The 19,849-nt window shown below is 46.4% G+C and overlaps 8 protein-coding genes across 8 annotated transcripts; 3 read left to right on the top strand and 5 right to left on the bottom strand.

Annotated features, from left to right (window-relative positions):
• Positions 1 to 235: 235 nt before the first annotated feature.
• TRV_00812 (integral membrane protein, Mpv17/PMP22 family, putative) lies at positions 236 to 1,215 on the bottom strand (the record flags this gene model as incomplete). Its single annotated transcript, XM_003024961.1, has 3 exons — positions 236 to 381; positions 573 to 1,167; positions 1,198 to 1,215. 3 exons carry the CDS (start codon positions 1,213 to 1,215, stop codon positions 236 to 238), a joined length of 759 nt encoding a protein of 252 aa, XP_003025007.1.
• A 686-nt stretch (positions 1,216 to 1,901) lies between these two features.
• On the top strand, positions 1,902 to 2,915 carry TRV_00813 (uncharacterized protein; the record flags this gene model as incomplete). Its single annotated transcript, XM_003024962.1, has 3 exons — positions 1,902 to 2,156; positions 2,330 to 2,587; positions 2,658 to 2,915. 3 exons carry the CDS (start codon positions 1,902 to 1,904, stop codon positions 2,913 to 2,915), a joined length of 771 nt encoding a protein of 256 aa, XP_003025008.1.
• Positions 2,916 to 3,995: 1,080 nt separating this feature from the next.
• On the top strand, positions 3,996 to 5,593 carry TRV_00814 (uncharacterized protein; the record flags this gene model as incomplete). Its single annotated transcript, XM_003024963.1, has 3 exons — positions 3,996 to 4,077; positions 4,262 to 4,922; positions 4,987 to 5,593. The coding sequence occupies 3 exons, from the start codon at positions 3,996 to 3,998 to the stop codon at positions 5,591 to 5,593; spliced, it is 1,350 nt and encodes a 449-aa protein (XP_003025009.1).
• Positions 5,594 to 6,286: 693 nt separating this feature from the next.
• TRV_00815 (opsin, putative) lies at positions 6,287 to 6,905 on the bottom strand (the record flags this gene model as incomplete). The annotated part of the gene is made up of 2 exons (XM_003024964.1): positions 6,287 to 6,425; positions 6,487 to 6,905. 2 exons carry the CDS (start codon positions 6,903 to 6,905, stop codon positions 6,287 to 6,289), a joined length of 558 nt encoding a protein of 185 aa, XP_003025010.1.
• Positions 6,906 to 8,061: 1,156 nt separating this feature from the next.
• On the bottom strand, positions 8,062 to 11,100 carry TRV_00816 (uncharacterized protein; the record flags this gene model as incomplete). Its single annotated transcript, XM_003024965.1, has 1 exon — positions 8,062 to 11,100. The coding sequence occupies one exon, from the start codon at positions 11,098 to 11,100 to the stop codon at positions 8,062 to 8,064; it is 3,039 nt and encodes a 1,012-aa protein (XP_003025011.1).
• A 348-nt stretch (positions 11,101 to 11,448) lies between these two features.
• Positions 11,449 to 13,029, bottom strand: TRV_00817 (uncharacterized protein; the record flags this gene model as incomplete). The annotated part of the gene is made up of 2 exons (XM_003024966.1): positions 11,449 to 12,914; positions 12,969 to 13,029. The coding sequence occupies 2 exons, from the start codon at positions 13,027 to 13,029 to the stop codon at positions 11,449 to 11,451; spliced, it is 1,527 nt and encodes a 508-aa protein (XP_003025012.1).
• Positions 13,030 to 13,481: 452 nt separating this feature from the next.
• On the top strand, positions 13,482 to 17,280 carry TRV_00818 (uncharacterized protein; the record flags this gene model as incomplete). The annotated part of the gene is made up of 5 exons (XM_003024967.1): positions 13,482 to 13,928; positions 13,985 to 14,628; positions 14,689 to 15,742; positions 15,792 to 16,244; positions 16,300 to 17,280. 5 exons carry the CDS (start codon positions 13,482 to 13,484, stop codon positions 17,278 to 17,280), a joined length of 3,579 nt encoding a protein of 1,192 aa, XP_003025013.1.
• Positions 17,281 to 17,732: 452 nt separating this feature from the next.
• TRV_00819 (uncharacterized protein) lies at positions 17,733 to 18,656 on the bottom strand (the record flags this gene model as incomplete). Its single annotated transcript, XM_003024968.1, has 1 exon — positions 17,733 to 18,656. One exon carries the CDS (start codon positions 18,654 to 18,656, stop codon positions 17,733 to 17,735), a length of 924 nt encoding a protein of 307 aa, XP_003025014.1.
• Positions 18,657 to 19,849: the final 1,193 nt, after the last annotated feature.

Below are 19,849 nucleotides of genomic sequence, written 5' to 3' on the forward strand. Positions count from 1 at the left end.
GGCGGGTTTGCAGGTAAGGTGAAGGAAGTGAGGTTGAGAGCTGTGGTGGCTGATTCTGGCCGCGGGAAGGCTCGATCGTATCGCTACCACACAGCGAGAAGGGCGATTTCAGGTAGATACAACGCAGCGGAAATGCGTCTCTGCTCCAGGCAGAATGTGTGTTTTGTGGAAAGGTGACGTTGAAGTGTTGAGATTCGCGCTTCTTCTCAAATTTTTATTTTTTGATTCTTTTTTTTTAATCTTCAGGCATTGAGAAGCTTTGGGCGGTTTGAGTTTGCACTGTTTGCACCAACCCTTCTCTCTCTCCCTTTTTCATGGATGGCTTGAAAGTGACTGCAGGAGCATATTTTATCGTCGAAAGGTTGTATACTAATACAATATCTAAACTAATCTTCCAAACTATTCTATGCTATAAACTGCCCAAGTGGCAGGACCGGTCTGTGGCCACTCTATAACGTTAAGAAAAAGCAGGAGAGGGGAGAAGAATCGCTATGCTTAGAATGAGAAAAAGCGTAACAAGAATTCACAACAACAGGGGGGAACAGATTAGGTGCTATCCTTTTCACCCTTACTGTTCATGAGACTGAGGATACAGTTCCAGCCTAGAAGTTGGTAGTTGAGAATTAGCAAAGAAATACAGTATTCGCGGAGGCTGGCCAGGGGAAGAAACGTACCAAGACTGACGAGGTTGACAACAAGAACTCGGTGCTCCAAAGGCACGAATGTGAAGTTGGCTGCCTGCACCCACGGCCAGAGCATGAGATTGGTCTTGTAGGCAGTACCAAAAGTGGTTCGCAGCCTTTCCAATGGGTCATTTCCTTCGAGGATCGCCATGGAGGATAGGAAGCAGGTCAGATGCGTAGGAGTGAACAGGGTCTGATCTGCACACACTCTAGCAACTAATGTAAGTTTGGGGTTCTTGAAAACTATGCTTCGTTGCATGAACTTGTACCAAGTCGTAGCGCCGGGCCCGAAGATTGCTATATTTTTAAAAGCACGAGTGACCATCAGCTTCTTGGATCTTGCATTGTAGGGTTTGCACGTAGCCTGGAGTGGCATACCTCCTCCGTAGAGAACCATTCGACCAGTACGAGCGAAGTCATGCTTCTCAATTCCGACTTGATCGACGAGCTGCTGGGCAAGGACATCTCCGGTTCCAAATAGTACCTAGAGGTCATCAATTAGTAGACTGCAAACTTGATAAGGAAGCCTCATGTTGGAAACTCACAGCACTACCGACGCTCTGTGTAAGCAATGGGCGAGCAGCCAATTTTGCTTGATACCTGCGGAGAGATGTTTAGAAGAACGAATCCTAGAATTATCAAGGGGAAGGGGCAGATAGTTATATCTCCGATGACCGGAAGGCCCAGTGAACTCACCACCGCAGCATTATGAGGTCCTCTGCCTTATCCTTGGGGGGGTCGAGTGTGAGACAGCCAGCTTCATACGCTCTTCAGGCTTATATAGCTGGTCTAAACAATGAAGAAGCCGCGCCATCGCAGGGGGCTCAAATCTCTGCTCATCCTCGCGTCCTGCTGACCCTTTTTTCTGGCCCGGTGGAGCTTCTTCCGCCCGGCTTTAGTCGCGCGATTAAAACCTTGATCTGCCGCAAAGCCGACGCACTTTAAGCGCTTAGCGCCACGACCAAGGGATCTCCTGTTTGGGCGGCGAGGTAGGGCTTAGGGCCCGTCCTGAGGGTTCGCCGGTCACTCGCTTAGAGGGGGCTTATGTAATGCTCCACATCGCGTTTTCTGGCGAAAGAAGAAAGTTGAACATCGAAAAGCGAGTTGGAGCGACGAAGACGTTCGACAAGCGCAACATCGACAACGACCTCAAGTCCTCCGGTCCTCCCTATTTCTCTCCCATTTCCTACAACACCGTCGATTCCGATACCAGCAATTATGGCTGACGCTGCTCGAGGACGCGGCGGCTTTGGCTCGCGTGGAGGAGACCGTGGCCGTGGCCGTGGTGGACGTCGCGGACGTCGTGGTGCTAAGAGTGAGGAGAAGGAATGGCAGCCCGTCACCAAGCTCGGCCGTCTCGTCAAGGCCGGCAAGATCAACAGCATCGAACAGATCTACCTCCACAGTTTGCCCATCAAGGAATACCAGATCGTCGATTTCTTCCTTCCAAAGCTCAAGGACGAGGTCATGAAGGTACGAACATACCGTCGTTTTTATTTTCCTTACTCGAAATTGCATACGGCAAGCATTCGGAGGAGAACGGGTGATGGAATTATAATGCGCCTGGCATTTTTGAGCGTTTCGAGTTGTTCTATGCGGCTATGTTGCAATCGTTGCTAATGGGGGTCAATTTTCGTGGGATATAGATCAAGCCTGTCCAGAAGCAGACTCGTGCCGGTCAGCGAACCCGTTTCAAGGCAATTGTTGTCATTGGAGACTCCGAGGGCCACGTCGGTCTCGGAATCAAGACCTCCAAGGAAGTCGCTACTGCTATCCGTGCCGCCATCATAATCGCCAAGCTCAGCGTTCTCCCAGTCCGTCGGGGTTACTGGGGTTCCAACCTTGGTGAACCTCACTCTCTCCCAACCAAGACCAGCGGAAAGTGCGGTTCCGTTTCCGTCAGAGTATGTCTTTTCTATCCCATCCTTTATACAACGGCAAAGGACGTTCAAGACTAATTGGATAACCCTCTAGTTGATCCCTGCTCCCCGTGGTACTGGTCTCGTTGCCTCCCCAGCTGTTAAGCGATTCCTCCAGTTGGCCGGTGTCGGTGATATTTACACATCTTCCTCCGGTTCCACCAAGACCCTTGAGAACACCCTCAAGGCCACCTTCGTTGCCGTCGGTAACTCATACGGTTACTTGACTCCTAACCTCTGGAAGGAGACCAAACTCAACCGAAGCCCTCTCGAGGAGTTCGGTGACGTTCTACGGGAAGGAAAGAGATACTAAAAAGGAACAAATAGGATTTTCTTTCTCTCTCCCTTTTGTCTATTTTAGTTAGCGGATAAAATTCCTTTCGAGCTTGTCAGGAGCTAAATGAAATAATGATTTCCATCTGACAGATTGTATTCTTGTCTCTCAATTTTCTTTCCTGGGATACTAAGTCATATTACATCTTGAACCGTTGTAAGAATTTCATACTGATTTTTGGCTATATTTTGAACGAGACACCACCATTAGGCACGTATCTGTCACCATGGAACCGCATCGATAGCGAGTAAGTAAATCGATAGGATAATGATGTATCAAACCATGCATCTACATCATGATTTCATAGGATGATCCAGAAAATATTACGTTGAGCTGCATAGGGCCATGCAGCTATAATCAGAGCGCATGTCTGACAAAGGAGTAAGTAATTCCAACAGACCGAAGCATCCACGCTGAGAGCCGACCCGGCGTATCTGCAGCCATGACTCTCAGACACCTGTGGTTCGGTTTCATGTCTCGAGAGAAGAAGCCCCTTGATTGTACTCCAGAGAATAAAGAAAAAGAGATAATGTTGTCTATTTGATATCGATACCGGATGCGTGATAGGCTATAGGGGCATCAGGGAGGTGGATAGAGAATACAAGGAAGCATATATATATACATATATATTCAATCTGCCCCCAAAAACCTACTGCTGGTATCCTGAAGATGTTGTCACTGCCTATATCCTTCGTCTCGAGCACTCTAGCTCACCCCTGTCTGACTCAAGATGGTAAACTGTCATGCAAGTACATATCCCTTCCTATCTAGATGTATCTGGGGCTTTCAGGCTAGTAACAACAGCAACAATAATAACAACATATTTAGCGGCTCTCATAGCACACAAACCAGTCTCCTTTATATTTTCAAAAACACCATAAGAAAAGCAAACCCTATTGATTGCTTGTTTGATAGGATTTCTCTCACACTATCCAAAAAGCCTCCCTTTCTTGCCTATATCAAGCAACAAACTAGGTTAATATACTATATCTGATATCATAATAGCCCGTCTGAGCTTCTATTGCAAGGCTATCAAAAGATATAGCACAGCTAGTGACCATGGTGTGTTGCCGAGGATGCCGTCGTCCTATCAACCAGGATGAAGACAGTGATGAAAACAATCACAAACAGGTGATAGCAGGTGAGCCAGTGAATATTTGGCCTTGTTCTGCCTAGTCCTTTCAGCAAATTTGTTATCTACCAGCATTGAAGACCTTGAGCCAAGTTAACAAAATCCTTTCCAGTCCCAAGGAAGTCACCAGGTCCAGGATATCGAAAGATCACATCTTCCGCGTCGTTCCATCCCCCAAATCACCCGAAAGTAGGGGCGTCTTTCCAGAAACGAAGATCCAGTGTCAGTGATATCACTTGTCTTCCATTTGGCCTCACCAAGTCCGAGTCTCTGGCATCAATATCCCGTTTCTTCAAGGCCGGCTCATCAAGTAACGCGAAGAAGGGAGCCACGGCAAGATCAGCTTCCAGATCATCTTTTAGTAGCAACATCGCGCTCTTACGCTCCGCGTTTGGAGGCAAACAGAACAATATGAAGGAATACGAAGACACGTTCGAAGAACCCTTTGAAGACGATGATTCCATGGACGGCTTTGATAAGCCCATTATCTCATTCCGTGGAGGTTCTGCATGGCAGGCTCTTGACCTAAACTGCAAAGTTCTCGCGTTGGACTTGTTCTGGCCAACTAAGAAAAACAGTCCCTTCGACAACCCCTTTCGCCCGGATATCATGCCAGTTGAAGAGCTTGCTTCACTTTGCAACTTCAGAAACCTCCGAAAACTCAAGTTGACTGGAATGTCACAGTCTTATCAAAAGTACATTTGGCAGACCGTATGGCTTAACCCTGCCCTTGAAGAGCTCGAGTTGGAGATGGCTCTTGAACCTTGCATTCGACGCACTTTCAATGCCGATTGGCCATCTATCAAGGGGGACTGGTCATACCGTACTGCAGATGAGATGCCTGGGGTATACTAGTAAGGATTCAAACTTCCTCCAGAATAACAATCATCATGCTAACTTGCACTTTCTACATCAAAGTGGAGAGTCCGGTGAAGGAGAATTGCACAGACGTGCTGGAGTTGGTGAATACCTAGACAAAGAATCCATTGGAGAGGCAAAGATCAGAGCTCTGGCAATGGGGTGTACGCTCGACCGTTTACCAATTGTTAAGCTAACTCTCACTGGCTTCGTCGTCGATGCCGACCCATTCTTCATGTGGTTCAATCCACATCGCCTCCGCGTAATCAACTTCAAGAATGACTGCGTCGACGCTGGATTTGCGATCCCACGCTTCATGTCCGACCGAGTCGTCGTATCCTGGCCAAATACCGTGGCTGAATATGCCATGCAGGTTCGACACGTCAAACCTGGAGAGGTTAAACTCATCGATATTCCGAAGAGGAAGAACAAAGGGCCAACTCAGGCCAAACTCGTTGATATCCCCAAGAAAGGGAAGAATCCAGCCGACAAGGCTGACGAGACCAAACTCGCCAACGAGAAGGTCAGCGAATGGCGAAAGGCAAGCATCGGCAAAGAAAATGCAGCCATCGAGAAGGCACCTAAGTGCTTCTCGGACAATGACGACGGCCTCAGCCGTCGTCCTGCATTCCGCATCAAAGGCTTCCCGAGAGCCAGCAAGAAGTAAGCCGGCTTGCCAAGCAATGGAACTCCTTTCCTCGGAGTCTAATTTAAAGTGATCACGTGACGGTCACTGCTCGTGATGACGTCATGCAGGGTCTAGATGGATATCACGATCTTCCTCCTTCTTCTTCTCTTTCCTCTCTTTTACATTACCGCTGGACTGGCCTAAATATTTTAATTGATGACAGTATTAGGAGGGAGTGGGGGATGTGATGACAGGATGTTACGCCGATGGCTGTTTAGTTCGCTGGTAAATAGTTTGATATTCCATATTCTGAAGTACACAATAGTAAAACATCAAAAAGACACAAGGTATTAATTGATTCAAAATTGCAGCAGACAACCGAGAGCCCAAATTGGAATTAACAATGAACAAAAATGGCCTGGTCCATAACTTTTGTACTGCCACAATGATAGAGGGTATTATAAGGTGAGCAGAAAGATTGCCGGCTACAAACTGGTGGTCTGAAATGTCGATGGTATCATCTTAGTAAATAAGTGGGTATAACACCACCAGATTCCTTAAGATGATGTTGTTGTCACACCTGCAGGACATCATACGTTCTCATTTTCCCCTACCCGGATATTGCCTTCGCCGTTAACGCCATTGGCCCAGAAACCATCCAGGGTGACCGAGCTAGATAAACAACTGAATTAGCAACCATAACACCCGGATATTTGTGCCTGCATAAACTGCTTACATGGATCTTATTGTGTTATAAGAGGCGATAAGCCAATATCCAAAGACGCCTTGAAGCAATATGTCAAGGATAGCAAAAACTATTATCTCTGCATCAATGCTCATCTTTCGAGCATTATTGGAGATAGCCCAGATGCTGCGTGCCTCATTAGTTATCTTTACAAAATTGTTCCAAGCCGAAGCAGGTATGAACTTACATTGGATAGACGAGCAACACCGCCAAAGAGAAGCTTGCAATGGAAGTATAGAAATTGCGGGCCTGTTGATCCTTTGCAAGAGAGGCTCTACGGCCTTGGAAGCCGGTTTGGTACACAATTGTCAGGTATCCCAAGCAAGAGATTACGAACCAGGCCCATTGATAGTGTTTGTCCATGAAGGAGCTGCTGAGAGCGGCTACAAACATGACAAGAGCTGCAGAGATTGATACCAACAGGCTAGCTCCGTTTACCCCAGACAAAAACGAGAGACAGGTGAGAATCAGCGGCACGGTCAACATCCAGTTGACGTACCGAATCCAGTACACCTCACGGCAGGTCTCCTGGATAGTATCCGGCGAGTGTTTGTGGTGTTTGTGGTTGGTATAATGCTTATACGATACCCCGTATCCCATAGCCATTGCAAAGTATGAGAGGAATGATATAGTAGTAACGAGTGAAACCAAGCTGTGAAATAGGCGTTTTTGCTGGAGGACGTATTAGCAAATGTTTCTTCTAGACGCCATACAATTGCAGCCTTACTGTAGGGACTCTGCCGGCCAGAACGTAGAAAACCAGGGATGAAATAAGCATAAGAATGGCAACAACCCTAAAAGGCAAGTTAGCCAAAAGAATCTCTTGATATATCTGCCTTTATGGTGATAGAGCTTACCATAAGCATCGTCGCCCAACCCCTGATGATTCCTCCATGATCGGATTTCGACCCGGGATAGGGCTAATAGGAGGAACACCGATATCCCCCATTGTGTGCATGGCGTCTTATATAGCAACCGTTAATCTCTGATAGCTATCTCTCGATAGTCGAGGTGAAGTAGTCAGTTGGCCAGGTTTGTTGAATGAAATCTCCGTATGATCCTGACAACTATACCTGCTAGCACAGATGTAGTATAGAAAGGTATGCGATAATTAGCAACAAGCAGCGTCTACCCCTATATAAATGGGTTTCCCCGCGTTACCAGATATCAAGGGAGTTGCCTCCATGGAAGTAAAAATGAGAGTTCGAGAAACAAGAAATGACTTCATCGCCGTCATTCATGTCTTGCCACATACGAGTGGTCCAATCGGGCTCAAAGACGCCTTCGGGAGAGTTTGGAGATTTGGAAGGATGCTGCCAGGTCATCCAGGTAGCACTGCCTGTCGTTTCTGACGTGCAGTTCGTTGGGCCTGCGCCTGGAACGCAAGGTAGCTTGTAGTTATGGTCGGACAGGGATTCTGCAGCCGACGAACTCTGAACTTCTGTGAGCTGCATCTCTTAACCAAGGCCAGGCGAAGAAACAAGGTTCTCTATTTTCCATCCAAGCTCCCATGCAGCCTATGACGTTAAAATCATCGACTGGGCTAATATCAATACCTGTTTTTTTTTGAGGCTGCGTAAGATGGTATAACTGGCCGATTAGACTTATAAAATTTAGTATGGTATAGCATAGTGAGTTATAGTATACATAAAATACAGAAGGGACGGCAACAGGGGAAGGGAGGGTAGATGGACGGGAAAAGATCGCAGGATCTAGATGATCTATGTTACACGCTCAAAAAACGACTATGGTGAGGGGAGGTTTAATTGGGAGTGCTTGTACCCGTATCACACTGTTGATCTATCTCATGCACAACCTCTTCGCAGCGATGGCAAAGATCCTCTTCGTCCTTTGACCCGGTTTCTGTAGGCTGGACTGCGTAACGCCAGCAACGAGGGCATTTGGCCTGAGTTGGCGTATACACCCATGCTTTTCCGATTTGATCGTTTGGTAGCTTGAACTCAGAGCTGTAGCTCCATTCGGCCTGTGTAATGTCATTTAGAACGGAATCACATTCTGGTCCTATGGTGACGGAGGATACGACGAAGAAATCGGGGAGCTCGGTTTGTAATTGCTCGGAAATTTCAAATCCTTCGGGGAGAACAAGATGCACAAATGATTGCAAAGAGGACCCCATTTGCTTTTTAGACCGAGCAGTTTCCTGCATAGCCTTGATTGCAGAATTGGCAGCAACCATAGCAGAATATTCGTGTTCTAAAATATCATTCTTCCACTGGCTGTCTGGCGATTTAAAAGTTCGCTGGAACGGATGTTTCAAACATCTTTTAATGTTACCAGGTGTGTGTTCCCAAGTCTCTTCAACCAGCAAAGGGACTATTGGGCCGAGAAGGCTTTGAATGTGCGTGTATATATGGAACAAAGTGGTCTGTGCAGCTCGTCGACTCATTCCGGACTCTGAATCCGCATATAGCCGATCTTTAATGGCTTCAATGTAGAATGCTGAGAATTCTAGGTTGGCCCATTTGTTCATTGCGGTCACGGCTTTGAAGAACTCCATTTTGTCGACCGCTTCCTGACTTGACTTAACGAGGTTGTGAAGTTGTACCAAAGCAATCTTGTCAATCGCATGTAGTGACTCGTACGGGACTTCATTCCTTGGGTCGAAATCTTGAAGTGCACCGAGAAGCAGCTTAAAAGTGACACGGAATTTATGAAGACTGATGTTGACTGCCTTGAGTACCTGTTGACCAATAATCACATCTTTCGTGTAGTCACTCCCAGCAGCCCATAGTCGAAGGGCATCAGGACCGAGGGCATCGTACACCGGAACATCTGGATTTGGCTTTGGGCCTTTTCCTTTGATCTTTTTGGGCTTTAGTGGAGGGAGAAGTGTACCACCCATGATTTCGTCAGGCTGTATGGTATTCCCGATCGATTTGCTCATCTTACGACCATACTGATCGAGAGTAAACCCATGTGTAATTAGTGTCTTGAAAGGGGCCTTAAACGAAGATTTACCCCCTTCGGCAAGCTGATGGGAAATGTAAGTCAACAAACTGGATTGGAACCAACCACGGTGCTGATCGCTTCCCTCAAGGTATACATCTGCTGGCGGATTTTCAGGGGAATCATCTTTAAGCTGAGCCCAGCTGGTGCCACTGTCGAACCATACATCCATTGTATCTGTTCCGCGCTTATATTGCGGCGAGCTCGAATCACGGAGCGAAGCAGGGAGCCACGCCTGGTCGAACTCATCGTCAGTCCACCAAGCATCTATACCACGTTCCTCGATCATTTTCATGATATGAGACACACTCTCTTTAGTGAGTATAGCTTCCCCAGTGGTGCGGTGGTATAATGCCGGTATAGGGACTCCCCATGCTCTCTGGCGAGATATACACCATTCACTTCTATTCCTGACGAAAGTCTCCAGCCTCGACTTCCCACTTGGCGGGATAAATTGGACAGATTGCAGAGCTTGAATAGCTTCGCCACGGATATCACCAACATCAGCAAACCATTGTTCTGTGGCACGAATTATGACAGGAAGCTTTGAACGCCAATCATAGGGGTACTTGTGCTTGTAATCATGCTTGTGAATGAGAATCCCCGTTTCCGACAAGTGCTTGATGACAGCATGGTTTCCATCCCCTAGGACTTCTTTGCCAGTTAGAAGGTCGGGCTTTGTTGGCATAGCAGATTGGGTAAATCGGCCTTCTCCATCTACAGGGGCATATGCTGGAATTCCGAGAGCGAGACAAGCTTCGTAATCCTCCATACCGTGGCCTGGAGCGCAATGAACAATTCCGGAGCCGGCATCTGCTGTCACAAATTCTGCAGCTATGATCCGCTGTTTTTCAGACTCAGGCCCTTTGAAGTGGGAACGGTAGGTCGAATTCAGCAATTCAGATCCCATAATAGCAGGTATAATGACGGTGAAATCTTCTTCAAGTAGCTCTTGGAGGTATTGCAGCCTAGACTGTGCCACAAGGAGTTTTCCATGGCGAGTCGAATCCACGATTGTATATTCAAAATCGGGGTTAACCGCCAATGCCGCGTTTGCAGGCAGTGTCCACGGTGTCATTGTCCATATAACAGCAGAAATATCATTCCCCGCAAGCAAAGGGTGTTCCAGTATTTGAGATGGTAGATTATCCAGAACGAACTTAACCAGAGCCGCAGTTGATATATGATCTTCCTTGTACTCTAACTCAGCTTCGGCAAGCGCCGTACCAGACGAGGGAGACCAGTAAACCGGCTTGTATCTCCGGTAAATGAGCCCCTTTTCAACCATTTCCAAAAATACGGCCAATTGCCTACGTTCGAAATCTTTGTTCATCGTAGTATATGCATTTTCCCAATCTCCCATGATCGCCCAGTTCCGGAATCCCTCCATCTGCTGGGAGACGGTCTTTTCTGCAAGCTGTCGAGCAGCTGACCGAATCTGCGCAGCCCCATCTCTCCCAGCCGACCTCAAGTCGCCCAACTCCTTTTGGCCCTGAAGTGCCTTCAGCTCAATTGGGAGGCCGTGACAATCCCATCCAGGTACATAATGAACTCGTTTTCCCTTCGCCAATTGCACGCGACAGATTATATCCTTCAATATCTTATTTAGCGCATGTCCAATGTGCAGATCACCGTTAGCGTATGGCGGCCCATCGTGGAGTGTGAAAGTAGCTGTTGCAGGCCGGTTGCGCTGCTGCCAGCTGTAGAGGTCATCGCTGCATCGTTTGAGATATTTCGACTGGTCAGCCAAAGCTATCCGTGGAGGGAACGTGGATTTCGGAAGCTTTAGCGTCGATGACCAAGATCGCGCGAGGGATCGCGACAGCTCCGGCATGCTCTTGTTTGCATTTCTTCTCGCTGTTGGAATTTCAATTGTTCATGTTGAAAAGCCGATGGGAGAAAAAAGTTGCATGTATTTGCTAATACAGTACGATTAAGCTCTAACCAATAAACGTGCATTATAATTACCAATATCGTACCTTGTTGTAAAATTACGGCGTTGCAATACCAAGAGAAATTCAATATATTTGGTATAAATATTTCTGTATGTCTTCAAAATATATCACGAATGATATCTGTCTTAAAATATCTCATGCAAGCAAAGTATTCAAACGCCTGCCCAACCCGATCCTAACCCAGATATGTACCATATGTATGAAAGAAATTCACAAATCGCAACATGTTAATACACAGTCAAACAATTGACAGAGCCATTCTTAAGGACTTCAAAAAGTAGACCCGGGAATCCGTATAGTTCAGTATTCCCCAATGAACTAGGTATTTCTGGGTTATGATCTGTTTTGTTTTTATTGGATGGATTTTCTTCCCAACTGCCCAATAATTCGATGCTACTTCCCGGAGTCTCACCCCATCCGCGATTGAGCACCATACCCCTCTGGAAGGAAGCTTCTTCTGCAGGGCTAGCATAGCTGCCTCGCCATCGTTCCTTAAGTATTGGAGAAATTTCTCCGTATGGTGTTTCAGATGTGATTGTCTCCTTGTTGGAACCAAAATGTAGCATCCACCTGCAGCGCCTATGTCGGTTGAAAGGGTACGATCCTGGGACATTGCCATGTAGTATGATTTTCGATGTGACAAGTTCTGGTGTACCCCCTGTCGCATATAATTCTCTTGTGGGTGACCCTGGCGAGCGGCGACCAGATGTAGATGGGGCAACTAAGATGTCGAAGCCATGGCTGAAATAATTATAGAAACAGTCACTCGGCAATGCGGATTCTTCATTTGTTGCTGCGCCTGAATCCTCTTCCGATTCATCAGTCAAGGCGCTATCAAATTGTGGATCAATATCTGAGGGATCAGTGGGTGGAGTAGGTAAGTTGCCTCCTCCATTAGTCGTTCCAGCTACATTCTTCTCTCCTTCACCGTGGATTAGGATACGGCTGTCACTTTTTCGATAGATGGCATCTGGGGGCCCTAATTCCGTGATAAGATCTTGAGGAGTTGTTTCGCCGAAAATGATCCAAAAGGGGTTGCTTGATCGCCTGATAAGCTCAATATGTCCGCCCTCATGAACTTTGACGAGTTCAACCTCATCTGCAACAGACTCCTTGTTCTTGCCCATTAGTGCGCTCGATCGTGGGTATTGAGGTTGACGGGTAAACAAGTTGCTTTGCCCATCCGACCAAGATGATCCCTGAAATATTGCCATAGACAAGGCAGCGGATGCAGCAGAGGAAGACATCAGTGAGACAAAATCCTGCTTTTCTGTCCATGCGCTATGCAATAGAGAGAATGAGAATGCAACTCCAGGATATGATAAGACATAGGTCCCATGCGTTTCTCCCGCAACAGGAGGGGTGTACTCTCCGGGATAAGTTGGTCCAAACAACCTGTTGTATATGTGGCGAAACCCAGGACCAAATCCTGGTGGATCAGAGGGTGATTTTGATGGCTTTACTACCTCATGGGTCTTGTAGACGAGGGGGATCTTGCTGAAATCCAAAACTTCTATCAGTCGCAGGCGTTGGTCAGGCCCATCAAAACGAAGTCGCAAACCGTTCTCTGGAAGTTGTAGTATGACAGGCTCCTGGAGAGGTTTGGCGATGTCATAGCCTAGTTCTAATGCCTTGTATATCTCGGGAAGAGACTTAAGACGGGTAACGACGTGGTGCAGTGATGCCCCAAGAGCTACAGATACATCAGCTAGGGCTTAGACAGTAAAGTGGCTGAATGTTAACGTACTGAGGAATCCAAGGGCTCGGCCGGGCAAGACAGGCGCGGGGCTATCTCGAGAGGTAGCCATGATGGTGAAGTATCGCAAGAAGAATCATCAGTACAGATAAGTGTTTCGTCCAGATAAAACGAGACGCATGCCAGGCCAGGAATATTATCTCATCGGCAACTGAGGATAGAAAGGCGTTTGATATAAGTATTTGGACGGAGCGTTACGGGGTCATTCAATGAGGTCATACGCCTGAACCTTGGAGGCCTAGAGGCGACACGTGATCTTGATCACATGTCGTCAAATTACGTAATCATAAAGCTCAGGCCACCGTTGGTTTGTTTACTTTTTCCCTTTTTGGATTAAAAACTGCGTTTCTGTATGAGGGAACCTACCAGCATCTTTCATTTATCTTTGCAGGGTTTATTCCTGATAGGATTTTTTTTTGGTTCATCTGGAGAAGGCGGCCTCGCGACACATATGAAGGGCTCTTTTTGCTTCATTATTGCTAATAACGTACAGTTTTTCTGGAGATGGCCGGGGGCACCAGGCCTCAACCCACACGGGAGTTGAAAAAACCAGCATTGCGAGGTTCAGCCAGACCACGAGCTTCTATTGCCCCTGAACGAGTAGAGACACCGAAAATTTCTTCGCGGACACAGACACCCAGTGCGACACGAGCTCTGAATTCCCCTACTGAAAATGCTGGCAACAAACGAAAGGAGCGTGATTTTGAACAGAATGTTCCCGGCGACACAAATATCCGAGTCATTGTCCGCTGCAGGGGCAGGAGTGGTAGGGAGGTCAAGGAGAATAGTGGCGTTGTTATATCTACTGAAGGAGTGAAAGGGACGACTGTGGAAGTGTCTATGGGTCCCAATGCGCTGGGAAATAAAGAGTATCAATTCGATAAGGTCTTTTCTCCAGCAGCCGACCAAGCTATAATATTTGAGGATGTCGTTGCCCCGATATTAAATGAGGTGCGCTTGCTATTCAACTTTACCAGTGGTACCAAATTACTAATCCCTTTGTCTAGATGCTCTCCGGATACAATTGTACTATATTCGCATATGGCCAAACTGGTACCGGGAAAACGTATACCATGTCAGGCGATATGACAGAGACTCTTGGATTGCTCTCGGACAGTGCTGGTATAATACCGCGCATTCTTCATGCTCTATTTCAAAAGATCGAAGGCGTTGATAGTTCCGTCAAATGCTCCTTTATCGAACTCTACAATGAGGACCTCAGGGACCTTCTTTCGTCTGAAGATAATGTCAAGCTGAAAATATATGAAGAAGGCATGAAGAAGGGCCACAATGGTACCATGATCCAAGGAGTGGGCGAAACATATATCAACTCTGCATCTGCCGGGATTAAACTGCTCCAGGAGGGCAGTCATCGGCGACAGGTCGCTTCAACAAAGTGCAATGACCTCAGTTCACGAAGTCACAGTATTTTCACCATTACCACCTTCCTCAAGCGGATTTCGGACAAGGGTGAAGAATATATATGCAGCGGAAAGCTAAATCTCGTTGATCTTGCGGGGAGTGAAGACATTCGACGTAGTGGTGCTGAAAACAAGAGAGCTACGGAAGCTGGGTCGATAAACAAGAGCTTGCTTACACTTGGACGAGTTATAAATGCTTTGGTTGACAAAAGCCCTCATATACCCTATCGGTAAGCTCTCTTTCACTTTTCTGGATACAATCTGGTCAGCGGTCCACTTACACAGTATAGGGAATCAAAACTCACACGTTTGCTTCAAGACTCCCTGGGAGGCCGTACGAAAACGTGCATAATTGCAACTATTTCCTCTGCCCGTTGCAATTTGGAAGAAACCATGTCCACGCTAGACTACGCTTTTCGGGCAAAGAATATCCGAAATAAGCCTCAGATCAATTCCTCAATTTCCAAAAAAGCGCTACTGCGAGAATTCACAACTGAGATTGAGAAGTTGCGAAGTGATCTAATAGCGACGAGACAGAGAAATGGGGTTTATCTTTCGGCTGAAAACTACGAGGAAATGACTGTGGAAAGCGAATCTCGCCGCATTCTTAGTGAAGAACAACGGGCGAAGATCGAGACAATGGAGATCAACTTGAAAACCAAAGTTCAAGAATACCTCGCTTTGACAAGCAACTTCAACGAGATGAAAAAGAGCAATGAATCAACACGGTCAACGTTAGACCAGACAAAATCTCTTCTGGAACAGACTGAGTTGATTTTGGGCAAGGCTCAGAAGGACCTGGAGGAAGAGACATTGTTGCGCCGTGCGCATCAAGTGACCGAACAGAAACTCCATGATATCGGCTCGAACCTACTCTCGGTTATTGATCAATCTGTAACAGACGTTTCTGGGTTGCATTCTAAGCTTAGGAGGCGGTCAGTTCTTCACAAACAGAATAAGAATGCCTGGGAAGATTGCACTGCCAGGGTTCTGGACGTTGCAAAATCCATTGATGGCAGGATGGCGCTACTTCATTCCCAGCATTCGACTCTGATGAAAGGGCTTACTGCTCGGGTGGAGGCCTTTGTAAGCGGTGAGCTAGAGGCCTTGAAAAAGAGTCGTGCACTTTTTACGGAAACAGAGACCTCTCTTTCAAGGTTTGAAGAAGACTCCAGAAGTCAAAATTACAAGAATCGTGATACTATGAATGAAGTTCTGGAGGAAATAAAGATATTGAGGGAAGATGTGCAAGGAAAAGTTGGGGAAGGATTAAATGGACTCTCTTCTGCGGCGGCGAGGATCTCTGGGGAAGTGATACAGGAACTTCAGCAATTCGATTCTGAGGTAGGTTTTGCACACCATAAGAAACAAAAGCCATGGCTAACCACACTAGTTACACTCCATGTATAACCTATTAACCGTCGATTTTACCGATTTGTTCAAGTCAATTGTGGACCATCTTCACTCTCAAAAAGAAGAAGTTGACGACCTTCGTGCACAGCTCCGGAAGGCTAACGAGGAGGCTAAAAAAGCCAACGAGAAGGCAGCTTCTCGATTGGAATTGACTCTCGAAGAGGAACGACGTGCAGCAGATGAGGAACGTTCTGTGCTAGCTTCACAGATCCAGAACCTCTTAAATGAGTCAAGTGACCGACAAGCAGCTCGCCTCAAAGGCAAAATCGATTGCATCAAGACTGAAGTACAGATATCAGGAAAAACACTTCAGCAATCGCATAATAAATACCTCGAAACTTTGGATAATTGGGATAAAAAGGAGGATGAATTGCTTGAGAAAGTGCTCAAATCAGAATCGGAATTGAAATCTAGGATGAAAGATCATCTAGACGTAAGTTTCTTCTTCTAGTCTCTTATGTTCTCCGCTTTCACTAACACTGCCCTAGCTTTTCATTTCGCGAAACACTTCGATACATGCAACTACCAACACAGTTCATGAACAAACAGTTCATATTGTTGATGAACAAAAGAAGGATATGGCTGTTCAGATGGAAGCCCTTGATGATTTCGTCAGGAGAGCCAGGTCTCAAAACAATCAGCACTGCGAAGCAAGCAATGATATTGCCAACAAACTGGGACAAAGGGTTAGAGATGGGTATCAGCAGCAGCTTCAACAATTGGATGGATTTGAGAAGCGGGAGGCAGCCTTCCAATCGGCCATGCTGTCTGAAAATAAATCTCTTGGAGCCTTAGTGAAAACTGCTATATCCGAGGTTAAACAGCCACTATCTGGTCTTCAATCAGAGGTCCAGGCAACATCTATGGCAGAATATGTGCCAACTGGAACTACTCCCGAGAAGAAAACATACAAATATGAAGCAACACTCCCGCGGACGGAATCACATTCCACTATTCTTGGAAACCTAGGGTCTCCATGTGATCCATCAGCCTCAGCATCTCCTTCATGCACACCGTTAGACTCTCCACCACTACAACATGAGCCTCCCACATCACCAACTAAGTCGATGGTATATCATGACTCAGATAATAATATCGAAGATGAAAAGCCCCCGCCAGCCGACACTCCCGAGGAATCCGGTCAACTATCACCCTCAAAGCTGAGGGAAGTTGATGTGAATGTGATGAACAAACCGAACGCCGAACCAGTGACTGCTGAAACAGGACGCAGTATCGAAAGTTGCAAGGAAACGGAGCCTCCGCCTCTAAAGCGGCACCTTTCGTCTTCCGTCGCCGCTGCATCAAACTTAACTGGCGAGACTAAGATTCCGACGAAACGGATGACACGTCGAAATGCCAGGGGAATAGCAAATGGCGTAGGAGGTGGGCGAGAGAACACTCCAGTCTCTACTCTCAATGTGGGATCAAGAATCAACGCAAGAAGAGTGAGGAGTGGCCCACACCATTAAGTTTATGCCTTTTATACTAGAAAGCGATTTTTTTTTTTTCTGTTTTAGAGCGTGAGTTGACTACATATCGAATGCTTTTTTAGGAGTTGGATTGATGGCCCGGTGGGCCTTTGGGACAAGGCGTATTAGGGTTAGCCGTGCCTAACTTGTACATTTAATAGCCCTATTCAGGACATAGGGCTAATATATACATAATGTTATAAGTGACCGATACTTCAATTGGTTTTGGAATAAAGAATTGTTCTCATAGGTTAAAAATCTGCAAGCGTATTCATACACGATATCCCAATATATTGAGAAAGAATCCTCGCCAAATTTCATCATCCTAAAGCAGTGTAGTTCCCAAGATGGCCCATATAAAGTAAGATCCAATATGATAATATCAACGACGACGCTCCAACGGTAATTGAACGGTAGACAATTGAAGGTTCACTTGCAGTAAAATCCAGACTTCAGCTTTGACCCTGTTCTTCCGGTTGAGGGGAATCTTCTTGGTTTTCTGCATGTGTTACCACCTGTGAAAACGAGTGTTCTCCACTTGCTTCGACGACCTTCTTCAATTCCTCCATACGTCTGGCAAACTGATCCATCATTTCTTCCAGCGTTTGACCAGGCGCCTGCTGCGTCTGCTGTCGTACGGTAGTACTGTCAGAAGCGAGCCCAGAAGTTCCTTCAATCATAAGTACCGTGTTACCGTCGCGATCTGTCGAAGTAGGGCTGTTGGAAGACGAATCAAAATTCGGAGCCGGAGATAGCGATGTATTTATCACTTGCCAGGAAGGCGATAAGCTATGAGCGGATGTTACCTTGAAGTCTTGAAAGACTTGAGGAGCAGGGTGGACGGGTGTTTCTTGGGCATCGGTGGTTTTTGCTTCACCGCCAGCAGCCCTGGTATCATTATCATTTGTATAGGTGGGTTCCATGTCGAGAATGATGAATTGCTCCGATGCAGCTTTAGTTTTCGGGGCTGATTTTCCTTTCTTCTTGTCTTTCTGGGAGATGGATTCTGTGCTCCATGATGATGTCCTTTGGTTATTTGACTCTAGAGATCGAAGAGCTGCTTCGGTTATGAGGCTTGTATCATCATCAGAAAATATGTAGTGCACTGTTGGGTGGAAGTATTCTGACGAGGTTGCATCCCCTATAACCGTAAAAAGGGGCTTAAATGGAGGATGAGTTAGTGCAGAGGTATCTTCAGCTGCTTCATTTTGGGAGACATGTCCACTGTCGTCTTCAACTGCCTCATCTTGTATCATCCCATGGCTGCTTCTGGGGGGTGGTTGGCCGCTGGTATCAAGTTCCGTAGGAGAGACGGATAAACCGGCGATTCTGGGTGATAACGTAGTAGGTGAAACGGCATCCTTAGGAAAAGACATCTTGCGCTTCAAGAGCTACATCGCTTATGATATTCGTATTTTCTTTATTTCTGTTCATTAAACATGGGAGTGAGATGTAAGAGCTGGGGTTGGATGGCTTTGAATTACCTAATCGAGAGAATCAACCACGTGACAAGGGTGGACGAATGGGGAAATATCATGGTTGGGCAGAGGAGTTGAATAGACGCTCTATAGAAGCAGAAATACTACTATTAATAATAATAATCTATTTGATATAAATGTGTAACGAATAGCAACAAAAAGGGTATCCCGCCAGTTTGAATCCCACAAGCTAGTTATACGCCCAACTCCTCGTAGCTACCTGAACACTATTCATTTTGCTTCCATTCAAATTCTAGAACAACTTTGTCAGTCACTGTATCTCTTGGATGAGAAGTGATGTAAAACCTACTCTGTCGACACATAGGGCATAGACCCTTGGCTGAATCTTGTTGAATCCATGTTAAGAGGCAATGCTAGTCAATAAGTTAAAAATAGCCAGTGCTAATGCAGGTTCAAATCGAATCTCACCATATGGAAAGAGTGCCCACATTTGCCGATAACTAGAACTTACGTTAGAATCTTCATTATAGGAGATCAAACGTTTAAACTCACGTAGCGTGCATTCGTCTCCAGGATATTTGCATGTGGGACAAGTGCCATCAAACTGGACTCGACATATGCCACAGACATCGTCTTCCGGCATGTCCCAGCGCCATGTAGCCACAGCATTCCATTGCTTTATAGATACTTTCATTGCTGCGGGGTTTGTCGGCTAGTCAAAGACTGACGAGTTGACAGGGTAGACCAGGGGGGTTGATTCTGATAAGGTTGCGATCTTAGTTCTGGTGGTTGAACTCCCTCACCCGTAGCTATTAGCTGATTATTCCATGAAAGCCTCAAACTCTTTCTGACCCTGTCACATCTTCCACGGCAGCCCGTCTGACGTAAGGCGTATCGTGGAACGAAGAACATGTCAGGGAAGAAGTAAAGTTGTGCGTGTTATGCCATGCCAGGGCCATATTTTTGGTTTAAAGTTGTCCCGTGACTGGCTGATTGACTGCGCCAGTTGCCCAGCCAACTTTATCTCCACGACCCGCATCAGACTTGGATTTCAGATCAAACTACTCCGTACACCATCGCCGGATTGAACAGTACTAATTCGCAAAGAACACCTTCTTAGGGCCATCGTT

The sequence above is a fragment of the Trichophyton verrucosum genome (assembly GCF_000151505.1).
Source record: "Trichophyton verrucosum HKI 0517 chromosome Unknown contig00082_1.f1.exp, whole genome shotgun sequence".
In the NCBI taxonomy this organism is placed as follows: domain Eukaryota; kingdom Fungi; phylum Ascomycota; class Eurotiomycetes; order Onygenales; family Arthrodermataceae; genus Trichophyton; species Trichophyton verrucosum.